Genomic DNA, 12224 nt, shown 5'->3' with positions numbered 1-12224 from the left:
AACCCAACCTTCAAAGTTCAAACCCCAGTTTGTGTTCCCAGTTCAATGCCTTTTGTATTACAAATTTTGCGAGTTGAACTATTCAGTACTGAATAAATTTTTTACAGCATATTTTTGTTTTTCGGATCTTCTAAATTACTTGATAATCTCCAATTTGTAAAGTGATAATAATTATAAAAATCAAGTAAACTATTAATTGATTGTTTTTTGCAGTCTTGTCTCCAATTTTCAATTTGAAGTGGTCGTCGAATGAAATGAGTCAACACAACATCTGTTATGCTTATGAAATTTAGGGTAAAAACTAAGGTTAAATTATTTTAACTTGCGTTGGATCGTGACAAGAAAAAAATATTCAAGTGAGTATGGAGATTTAATTTTAATGACCATATTTCTATGAAATCGCTTTATCAATCCCTTCATCAATTAGAACAATCAAAACCTGTCTTGACAAAAAGTCAAGCAGTCCATTCCTTGCAATTTATGGTAGGCAGTAATGTTGATCACAGCGCTCCTATTTCCTAGACATAACCTGTAAATTCAATTATTTTATAATATTATTTTAGTTTTCTATATTCATTAATTCTAGTAAAAAGTGAATTATTATTAAATGTCAATTTGATCGTTTGCATCTAAATGTTTTGCTAAATTACATAAGCTTAATTCTGTGGTCACGTAACTAATCTCCAAAGCTGACAACTGACTTCGTTTCCAATCTGGCAGTAAGTTTTTATTTTATTCTTACTTCAACTAAATATCTACTATAACATAATACATAAATGTATTGCAATTTCAACCACTTCTATTAAATCAATCATTTCATTTTTTTATTCTGGAATAAATCAATTACCTTTCCGTTTACCCTTGAGTGTTTCTTTTGTTACAAAAAACTAGTGGGCTATGTTATTGATGAATTTCCGTAGTTCGTAATTCCTTATTTGGGAAAACGTCAAGTTTAAAAAATGATTTATCAAAAGTTACATTTTTTACAGTACATAGATAAAATGTTATTGACCTTGGTTCATTAAATCGAATCTATCCTTGACAAATAGGTTATTGTCAGAAATATTGAATTGTCCTCGATATTTTACCCCGTACTGTTTTTTACTGTACCCAAACTCTTTCATGAAATTAATTTGCCAGTATTTAGAAAGACAAAAAATATGTAAAATTGATACTTTTTTGTATTTATTGATCTACTATCTTTTACTTATAAGCCTTGTTTGAGCATATCATGATTTATATCATAACCTAACTTCAATTAGCTGTCTTTTAATTTTTTACTATTCACTATATCAACTAATTGTATTTCTAGTGATATTGATTTTATAAGGTTATTAGAAATGTATGAGACAGCAGTGTTGGCAAGTTCTTTTGTCTATGATATCATATTATGATTAATAGTAATGGACAGTTCCGTATCTGTTGTACTCATCATCAATATTAAAAATTTCAAATGTAAAACCATTATGTAATGATAACTGTGCATTGTATTTTGAATAATATCAAAATATTACCATTTAAATGCAAAAACGTATCCTCCCTAAACTACCCTTTTACTTTTTAAAATTATAGAATAAAATACCTTTAACATTTTTAAACAAAACATTTTAGGTTTTGAATATTGTGTGATTTGTTTTTTTTTTATATATATAATATCTATACTTGAATTCTTTGTCAGTGACTGGGATCTCCAGATCTAGGCAGTGTCAAAAAACTTATGTCACAACCATTTAAAAAACCTGCATGGATATTCATGTTGTCGAGGTAGATAATCAAACTGTCAGAATTGATTGAATGTGATGTTTTCTATAAGAAATAATAATATAACGTTATTCCTTTCAGGTCCTGTTGGATAAACACTTAATTTATAATGGCATCCATGTGAAATATACTTCTGATCCTCGTTCTACTTCTCCAGAAATGTCTCCTAATTTATCCTGATTTCTAGTAAAGGTAAGTTATTAATAGATTATAATTATTAAGTATTATTTGGATTGCAATAGCAAAAAATCAAAAGGTTTTGAAAGTACAGTTGAACCCCGGTTACACGAAATAATGAGGGAGAGAAATTTCGGATAACCAATTTTGCGATTGAACCTTCACTATAGGGGGACCGAGCTTTGCTCTGGAGTGTAAAAGCATAGAAAATTTGTAACGAAAGATTGAATTTATAGTTTATATTTATTTATTTTATTTTCTCAGTCGTACAATTATTTTTACAGTTATATTAGGAGGCACAACAGACTTATGCCCAAAACTGTCCCTTTTCAAATTTATAGCCTACTACAGTCCAAATCAAAATCTAGTTAAGCTACTATCACTCATCAAAATAACAATTTATTCGCACTTCAAAAAACAAACACATCATCAATTACAAATAGATATACTTATGAATTCGATTTAGAATGATATACTATGTTTGCTACAATATTTTTTAATATACTATTTACTATTTTACACTAACAGCATTTAATTACTATTTTCGACTTTCTGAAGTAAACATGTTTTCTAAAGAAAAGAGAAATAAACGAAAATAAGTTTTTCTTGCTGAATTTTTCTTCTCGTTAGATCAGCTGAATGATCCCACACATGCACTCGTTCACTCACTTCCGACAAAATTTCCAGCTGTTTTTCCAAGCACGTATTTATCCTTTTAATGTTCTTCAGCGAGTGTGAGAACGGCACAGTTTGAGAGACCACCAGCGTCACAATTATAGCTTAACGAAAAATAACTACTAGGACTATCGGCTTGAGTTAACAGTGAAATCTGTATCATAAACGTCCTATACGATGAGATATCTTCTCTCTGTGGTATTATTCTGTAGTATATAGATTACAGTAGTTGACGATTTATGGTGCTAATGAACTGAGCTCAATTTTCTAAATCAACTTTACGAAGCTCCAACTTAATGCTTAAAAACTTGGTATTCATCCTCTTCTCCATTCAAAAGCGTTATACCGGGTAATTCACATAAGGTGTTACAATAGGTAACTTGTTAACCGTTCATTTTACAGAGAACTTTAAATGGGCTACTCCCCTTCTCTTTTTGTAATATTTTACATGTCATTTTAAATTGAAAATTTGGCCGCCATCTTCCAAAATGGTGGACAACTTCATTATTTTAAATGGCAAACATATTTTTTGGATTCTACGTGAAATTTTAAGACGTTTTTACTCATGTCATTTTTTGATAAACCCAACCGTTTATGAGCTGGAGGGTAATTTTGTATTCTTATCATGAAGCCTATAAAATAGTGTTTTCCTACAGATACCCTGAAAAGTGACCATTTGTGCACTGATTGCAGGCTGCAAAGAATCACTTTTCCGCACTAGTGCGCAAAGTGAGTACTTTGCGTACTCCAGATTTGCAGCATGACAACGCAAAATAGTTAGTAGGTTATATGGAGCACCAGTGCAGCAAAATCAAAATTAAGTTGGTAACAGTGAGTGGGCTGCTATAGTGAGCAGAGGTGCAACGAAGCACAACGCGCTAATTATTAAGTAGATATTATAACCAAGGACAACGACAGCACAGTGCCACCACAGCACACACCACACAGCTGCCCCCCGCCATTCAAACACTACTACATTATTCAGGCAATTTTACCCATAATTACCCACTTTTCATATTCAATGGTAACTGTAGGAAAAATTTAATGTGAAATACGTGCGCAAAGTTCGTTTGCTGCACTCAAGAAACCATTCCGCCCTCGCCTACGGCTCGGGCGTAAACGTTTCTTTCGATGCAGCAAACTGTCACTTTGCGCACTAGTTGCACAAATAACTATTTTCCAATGATTAACCACCGGTATATCGAAAACCATCAATCTGACAGCCAACTTTAAATGGTGAACTTTCTTTATAACTATAAAACGACATGCCATTTTACATTCAACAGTTGGCCGCCATCTTCCAAAATGGAGGACAACTTATATAAATTAGGATTTTACAGTACTTTACTGTCTTCCTTCTTTTAGCCGAGTCCTCCATCCTTCTCTGTCTTCCCACTTACCATCTCTTAAATTCCTCATTACCATAGCCTCATCCACCACTTCATCCCTCCAAGACCGTCTTGGTCTTCCACTCCTCCTCCGCCCCAATAGACTCCAATCCGTCACTATTCCAATCCACTTACTGGCACTAGCTCTTCTGGCATGACCATACCACATCAACTTCTTGTCCTCTATGAATTTCATTTTATCAGACTCCACCTTCATTCTGTCTCTGATCACCTCATTCCTCACTTTATCCATTCTGGTCAAAGCACAGCACCTTCTCCAAAACTCCATTTCGACAGCTTTTATTTTACTTTTTGTTTTCTTGTTTGTCACCCACACTTCTGCACCATAAGTCATTACACTTCTCACGATGGTATTGAAAATCCTGTGCTTAGTTTTCTTATGGATATTTCTGCTCCATAAAATTGCAACTGCCTTATGCAACTTCTTGTCTGTGCCAATCTTATCTTTATTTCTTCTTCTGTATCGCCACTTCGCGTGATAGTGAACCCAAGGTATTTTCTGCTCCTTTTATCTCAGTATTGTCATCAATGGTTAAATTTTGTGTTGAATTTCCATTTGTCTGCAAATACTCCGTCTTGTCTATATTTATCTCCAGACCAGCCTTTTCATACTCTTCCTTAAGTTTCCTCATCATAAAGGACAACTTTATTATTTCAAGTGACAACCCCCATTTTTATTATATTTTTGGATTCTACATAGAATTTAAAGACACATTTTAACCGTTTAGGATATACCTACAGCTTTACTGATATGGTCTTTTTAACAGTAATGCAATATCCATATGATTATGTGTGCTTATTATGGATGTACATCCTAAACGGTTAGGTTTATCAAAAAATTACAAGAGTAAAAATGTCTTTAAATTCTATGTAGAATCCAAAAATATCATAAAAAATGGGGGTTGCCATTTAAAATAATGAAGTTGTCCTCCATTTTGGAAGATAGCGGCTAAATTTTCAATTTAAAATGGCATGTCGTAAAATGTCACAAAAAAGGAAGGGAAGTTGCCCATCTAAAGTTCTCTGTAAAATGAACGGTTAACAAGTTACCTATTGTTACACCTTATGTGAATCACCCGGTATAATTTTTAGTAACTTTGTAAGCTAGCAGAAACATATTCTGCTAGCTCTAAGCATATTCTTTTCTTGGTTAATTAATTCAAATATTTCTGAAAACGAGGAAAGAAACCATGAAATTAATTTACCCCCTAGAGAGCACTCCTTTAATGAAATTCCCATATTAGTTAAGTTCTAATATGGCAGAATAGTGTAATTCATTTAAAATTCATTCATGAAACCATAAATTTCTTTTAGAAATTTCATGAACTAAATTCTATCTGCCTGACGCCTATAGCCCCACTAACCATTGGGCATTACTTTATAAGTCTCGATTTAGTTTAGTTTTATCTATGGTATAATTTTAATTTCTATTTGTTATATAAGTGCCTATGTTTAATATCATGATTTCGTATTTATGCTTATTTTGATTAGACTGATATTGATAAATTGATTTAATTTCGTGTTATCGGTTAGTTTCTTATGCTATCTTTGCTCTATGGTATAATTTAAATTTCTATTTGTTATCTTAATATGTTTAATAATTCCGTATATAAGTTATATAGCGAATTACTTATCAACTCAACACTCCTCATTCTATTAGTGTTGACTGAGCATAGTCGTAGTGGAAGGTAGCTTTGTTGTCAAGTCCGATCAAGCGGCCACAGCGAACGGTTCTCTACCGCAAGATATAAAATTATTGTAACATGTGGTTATTAAATAAGTTCATTTTTTAGAAAGGCTATTTGTTAAATCGCAATCTTTAACTTAATTCATTCATTCATGCAATAAGTTCATCATCAAAATGATAGGGAGAGGAAAAATAAGGTAATCTTGTGCTATTACTCACACACATAGTCCGAAATAGGTTAAGTCTTATAGTTTTTTTTTCACTTCACATAATTTCCAGTCCTTAATTATTTTGACAAAGCAAACATAAAAGAAATACTTTTTGTGTAGTTGAGAAGTTAATATTGTGGTAATTATTCATATTAAATAAAAATACTATAAAATTGTTAAAAACCACAGATGTATTGATACTTAAAAAGACCGGTTTCGGTTGTTACACCATTCTCAAACTGAACAGTTTATCAGAGATTGACAATGGTGTAACAACCGAAACCGGTCTTTCTAAGTGTCAATAAATCTGTGGTTTTTGACAATTTCTTGGTATTTTTATTTAATTAAAGAAATATTTCACATTATTATCACTGAAATAGGAAATATTCACAAGTTAAAGAAATTATTTTGAAAGACCGAAAAAACTAACTTAGTTCTTGTTCTTGACTTGTAAGCTTATTTTGATTAGGCTAATATTGATAAATTAACTTGAATGTAATTATGATGACAAATAAATGAGAAATTTTATGTTTTTTGGTTGCAGATTAATGAATTCGAACAGAGCTATGTCGTACAAGGGTGGTCATCATAGTTCGGGAGTAATGAAGCCAATTGATTTGGACCAGATATGGGGCGACCTGAAAGAGGGCATCGAGCAGATCTACATGCGAGAGAGCATGCACAAGAGACGCTACATCCAGCTCTACACACACGTCTACAACTACTGCACGAGTGTACACCAGCAGCAGCCGACCACCCCCGGGGGCAGTGGAGGCCGAGGGGGCGCTGGCAGTGGGGCGCAGATTTTGCCGCCCCCGTCTCCGGGGGGGCTTTACAAGACGCCCAAACTGGGCCCCAAGATCGGCTACACGACAGGCGGCGCGCAACTTGTGGGTCTCGAACTCTACAAGCGACTGCGCGAGTACCTCAGGTCCTACCTCGTCGTTCTACTCAAGGACTGTCTCGACCTCATGGATGAGGATGTTCTCAAGTTCTACACCAAGCAGTGGGAGCAGTATCAGTTCAGTTCGAAAGTTCTGAATGGTGTGTGTGCGTATCTGAACAGACACTGGGTTCGGCGTGAGTGTGAAGAAGGTCGTAAAGGGATTTTGGAGATCTATCAGCTGGCACTCGCTAACTGGCGTGATAACCTATTTGTGAAACTTAACAAACAGGTGACTAATGCAGTTCTCAAGCTGATTGAACGTGAGCGCAACGGTGAAACTGTCAACACCCGCCTTATCAGTGGTGTCATCAACTGCTATGTAGAACTAGGCACCGACGAAGAAGGCACCACCAGAATCAGTCTAGCCGTCTACTCACACTCGTTCGAACGACTCTTCCTCGAGGACACTGAGCGCTTCTACACACACGAAAGCACTGAGTTCCTGCGTCACAACCCCGTCACAGAGTACATGAAGAAGGTGGAGCAGCGACTGGCTGAAGAAACCCGTCGTGTTCAGGTGTACCTGCACAAGGAGACGGAGGCGCGAGTCGCCTACTGTTGCGAGCGTGTGCTCATTCAGAAGCACATGGAAATGTTCCACACCGAATTCCAGTACTTGTTGGATGCCGATAAGGAGGAGGATCTTGGCCGCATGTACAACCTTGTGGCTCGAATCAACAACGGACTTTGTGAGCTTAGAAATCTGTTGGAAGTGCATATAGCTCAGCAGGGTCACACAGCAATAGACAAGTGTGGCGAGTCAGTCGCTGATGACCCGAAAATGTATGTCAGCACTATACTGCAAGTGCACAGGAAGTATCACGCGCTGGTTTCGTCGGCCTTCAACAACGACAGTGGATTTGTGGCTGCCCTCGACAAGGCTTGTGGCAAATTCATCAACAGCAATACAGTCACTAAAAATGCGGGGTCAAGTTCAAAGTCACCAGAGCTTCTAGCCAAGTTCTGTGACTTGTTGTTAAAGAAGTCTAGTAAGAACCCCGAGGAGGCAGAGCTTGAAGAGACACTGAATCGTGTCATGGTTGTTTTTAAATACATAGAAGATAAGGATGTGTTCCAGAAGTTCTATTCGAAGATGCTTGCCAAGCGACTGGTGCAACATATGTCAGCCAGTGACGATGCTGAGGCTTCCATGATCTCCAAGCTAAAACAGGCGTGTGGTTTCGAGTACACATCCAAACTGCAGCGCATGTTCCAGGATGTGGGCGTGTCCAAAGACCTGAACGAGCAGTTCAGAAAAAAATTGTCGGAATCGTCGGAGCCGACCGATATAGACTTCAGTATCCAAGTGCTGTCATCCGGCTCGTGGCCGTTCCAGCAGGCGTTCACCTTCTCGCTGCCCACCGAGCTGGAGCGTAGTGTGCACCGCTTCACAACGTTCTACAGCGCCCGACACTCGGGCCGCAAACTCAACTGGTTGTACAACATGTCCAAGGGCGAACTGCTCACCAACTGCTTCCGTAACAGATACACACTGCAGGCTAGCACCTACCAGATGGCCGTTCTGCTGCAGTTCAACATATCGGACACGTGGAACCTGCAACAGCTGGGCGAGTCGACACAGATCAAACATGACTACTTGGCACAAGTTGTTCACGTTCTTCTCAAGGCTAAGCTGCTGTGTAGTTGTGCGACCTCGACCGCAGCCGCAGACGATGACGACACAGCCTTAAACGACCTGCTACCCGCGTCGGTCGTCACGCTCTACACCGCCTACAAGAACAAGAAGCTGCGAGTCAACATCAATGTGCCGATGAAGGCCGAATTGAAGTTGGAACAGGAGACCACTCACAAGCACATCGAGGAAGACCGAAAACTGCTAATTCAAGCAGCTGTTGTGCGTATCATGAAGATGCGCAAGGTGCTCAAACACCAACAACTGGTTGCTGAGGTGCTCAACCAGTTGTCGACGCGTTTCAAGCCGCGGGTGCACGTCATCAAAAAGTGCATCGACATCCTCATCGAGAAGGAGTATCTAGAACGCACTGAGGGCGAGAAGGACGCCTACAGCTATCTTGCCTGATTGACTTCTCGACTCTAAGAAGCCCCTCACTCTTTCTCTTTCTCTATAATCTATCATCATCATCATCATCATCATCGGCCGACACCCACTACACACACTGTTGTTGGTTAGTTCGGCCCTCGACATCCCCCGACTAAGGCAAACATTGTATTATAACGATATTAGCTAATTAAATCGAAATTTAAACAAACATGTACATACATACATAAGGAGCCTGTGTTCTACTACTAACTTTGAATTTGTTGAAGAGTGAATTAGAAGGCTGTCAGCTCCAGTCATATCACATTGCTGTTGAAATTGTATACTCTCCCATCTACAAAAAACTTTATCTTCATGTTGTGATATCTTTGGAAAATGTAGTTCAATCAACAAATAACTATATATTAATGTTGTGATATCTTTGGGAAATGTAGTTCAATGTATGCTACTTTGTTGAAACACAATCAAGTGTCCTTTTATTTCATCACAACACAACTAGTTCCAATTCTTCAAGAGCCATTTTCAAGTGTAAATAAACGACATTTTATTGACACTTATAAAAGGTTTGAAACTAGTCGTGTTTGATGAAATAAAAGGGTACTTGATAATATTCTATTGTGTTTCAATATTTTCAGCAGACCTAAAAATAAGAGTGAGTATGCTACTCTACTTTATCGAGATAACTGTTCACTCCAGTCTCCTTCCCGTACAATTTTATGCACTCCCTTGCAACCAGTAAAGTAGTTCGCAAAGATCTTGAGATTTGTTTTTATAGTTTATGTGCAATTCTAGTAGTAACTTTGGGTTCAAATCTTAGGTTGTGTTAGTGTTCGCAAGTTTTGATCATCACTAACCCAATCATAATCCAGCTTACTCGATTTTTTAATGAACCATCTCACAACATTGGTTCATCGAGTGTGTTATTATTATAAAATTGTTCCTTATAAGTGATATTTTCTTAAATTTTAGAAACACTTATGAAGTGAAAATGCACTCACAGTACTATTAGTAGTGACGATCGTTTCGACCTTGTGTGGGTCATCACCAGACTGTAGAAACTTAGTCTAATTAGGTGGAAACAATCGTCACTGCTAATAAGTGCATTTTCACTTCATAAGTGTTTCTAAAATTTAAGTTTTATTTAACAGTGAAAAAGTATGAATATGCAACATAGTGATCTTTTCTTTTGGTTTCCAAATTTTACATCGTTATTGGGTTAGTAATCGCGATTTTGGGCAAAGCTCTACAAGTTGAAGCAACTTACATTTAAACTATTGATTTGGAAGGGGTCACATCAGATGAAAATATATTTTAGAAAAAGTTTTGTTCAATAATATTACTTATCATCAACTAATAATAATAATAATCTTTATTTAGATGATTTTTTCCCTAAAATAAGAGAAATTCAAATTAATTTATTTGCCATAAAATAATACAGATTGATAAAATAAATATTCCAACTTACAAAATGGCACTACCGCTTATGTGACCAATAATAAGACTGTTGCTTTTGATGAATCAGATTCTTCTAACTAAATTTTGTTGTAGTAAGTTGAAAGATAAATATCTTCTTTTCTTTCATCTAAAAGTTTATGAAAGATAAGTTTCTGATTTATTCTACGAATCTATTTCTTTAGCATTCAATTTGTTGACCGAATATTTATAGTTCCTTTTGACTCTATATTTTGAATAAAGAACATTGGCTGATTCTTGTAGAAAACTCACGAGCCAATCAAAATTTGTTTGGATAAAATCCGTCCATAATGATTAGTTATTTGTCCTTCTCATTGACATCTATACTTGATTGATGTACTTAGTATTTCTCAAGTATATGGAGAAAATATCCGACATCACTCCGATATACACTAAAATTATATCTATTATACGACTTTGAAATGTTGGGAAAATTGAAAACTCATAAATGTTTTTTTTCCACACTGAAAGCATTTTAAATGCTTGTGTAATTCACCAGTAACTGTTAGCGCTACTACAAGTAATAAGGTATATTTAACAGTACCATGTTGCTGGTGATCTATAACACGAAATTATAAATTACATTGGTAAAATAGAATAAATAGAAATTGCTGGTAATCCAGAATATTTAAAATTTTATATTCGTAATTCAATGCTCCTCTCACATAATCATAGTTGACAATAAGATTCAAAATCAGCATAAGTTCAGTTATTTCCTCAACTAGTTATGCAATTTATGTACTTGATAACTGTTGATCACTTCAATTATTTGTGGATTTTTCATTTCTAACTTTCTGATCACGACGTTTGTGAAGGAAAATTCCAAGTTCATCATTGTAAGTGTTGTGGCCGTAACAGTTGGAAAAGAGAAGGCATTCTCATTAGATATAGTTATCTTCAAAGGTTGTTAACATTATTGTTTATTTTTTTATGTTTCATATTTTAATTTAGATCATTATTTAATTTATGTGATTACCTCAATATCGATATTATTTAAGTGATTTACTAGGTCTATCAAATTGTAAATTTTTGATGAGATTTCCCAGCAGTTGATCTGAAATCGATTAGTTCATCTGCACATTAGATTTTTTAATGTGTTGAAAAATATAGTTTCTGGTTAGAGCTAGTTAAGACGACAATATATATTATAGAGTCTCCGCCTTGATTCACTCTTCATCCTAGGTCTATCAAATTATTAATTTTAGTACCTTATAGAGCCCTATCACAAAATTTTTATATAAAGTTGATGAAAGGACAAATAAAAATTTAAAATCGACCTAATGTATAATTATTTTACACCAGTGACCTCTCCTTATTTATCTTATATAGTCATATACTTTCTTTTTTGTCTATCTAGACTCTAGGTCTAGACTACTTGAAGTGCAATTTCATTCAGCTTGTTAATCTCAAGCTCATTACTTCTAGGTAAATGGAAAATTTAGTTCTATTAATTTCATGACAGTTTGATTATTGACCGTTTACTTTGGATAAATCAAATCCATTTATTCAGAATCATTAAGCATTAGACTATAAAAGAATATTTGGGCTGAAACACACAAGGGCGTTTTCTCAGACGAGTCAGCACGACAGGTCAGGAAGCTGTCCGATTGACTGGTTCTCGATACGCCAATCGGAGAGCTTTCTGTCGTGTCGTGTCGACTCGACTGGAAAAACGCCTCGTATGCTTCTTCCCCAATTTTCATGCTATCTGAAGAGGTTCGAGGCCCACTATTGAAAGTAGTTTTGAAGAAGTATCTGATGTACTGAATTTAATCAATCAATGAATAAAATCAATATATCATCACCCACGCACAAGCCTAGAGCTCATGTGGGTATCACCTCAGCAAAAAAGAATACTTGAACCCCA

The 12224-nt window shown here is 35.8% G+C and overlaps 1 protein-coding gene across 2 annotated transcripts; it reads left to right on the top strand.

Annotated features, from left to right (window-relative positions):
- The first annotated feature begins 93 nt into the window (after nucleotides 1–93).
- On the top strand, nucleotides 94–11633 carry LOC111048773 (cullin-1). 2 transcript variants are annotated; one of them, XM_039428965.1, is made up of 3 exons: nucleotides 94–356; nucleotides 1843–1952; nucleotides 6461–11633. In XM_039428965.1, the coding sequence occupies exon 3, from the start codon at nucleotides 6467–6469 to the stop codon at nucleotides 8903–8905; it is 2439 nt and encodes an 812-aa protein (XP_039284899.1). In that variant the 5' UTR covers nucleotides 94–356; nucleotides 1843–1952; nucleotides 6461–6466; the 3' UTR covers nucleotides 8906–11633. The 2 variants fall into 2 exon arrangements, with proteins under 2 accessions (XP_039284899.1, XP_039284898.1); XM_039428964.1 differs by lacking the exon at nucleotides 94–356 and adding an exon at nucleotides 470–719.
- Nucleotides 11634–12224: the final 591 nt, after the last annotated feature.

Source organism: Nilaparvata lugens, chromosome 5, assembly GCF_014356525.2.
Source record: "Nilaparvata lugens isolate BPH chromosome 5, ASM1435652v1, whole genome shotgun sequence".
In the NCBI taxonomy this organism is placed as follows: Eukaryota; Metazoa; Arthropoda; class Insecta; order Hemiptera; family Delphacidae; genus Nilaparvata; species Nilaparvata lugens.
Note: the sequence above shows the minus strand (reverse complement) of the source record. Positions and strands in the feature narration are given on the sequence as shown.

What these genes read in the sequence shown, in the direction of transcription:
- LOC111048773 (XM_039428965.1), top strand. Translation starts at nt 6,467, where the DNA reads ATGAATTCGAACAGAGCTATGTCGTACAAGGGTGGTCATCATAGTTCG.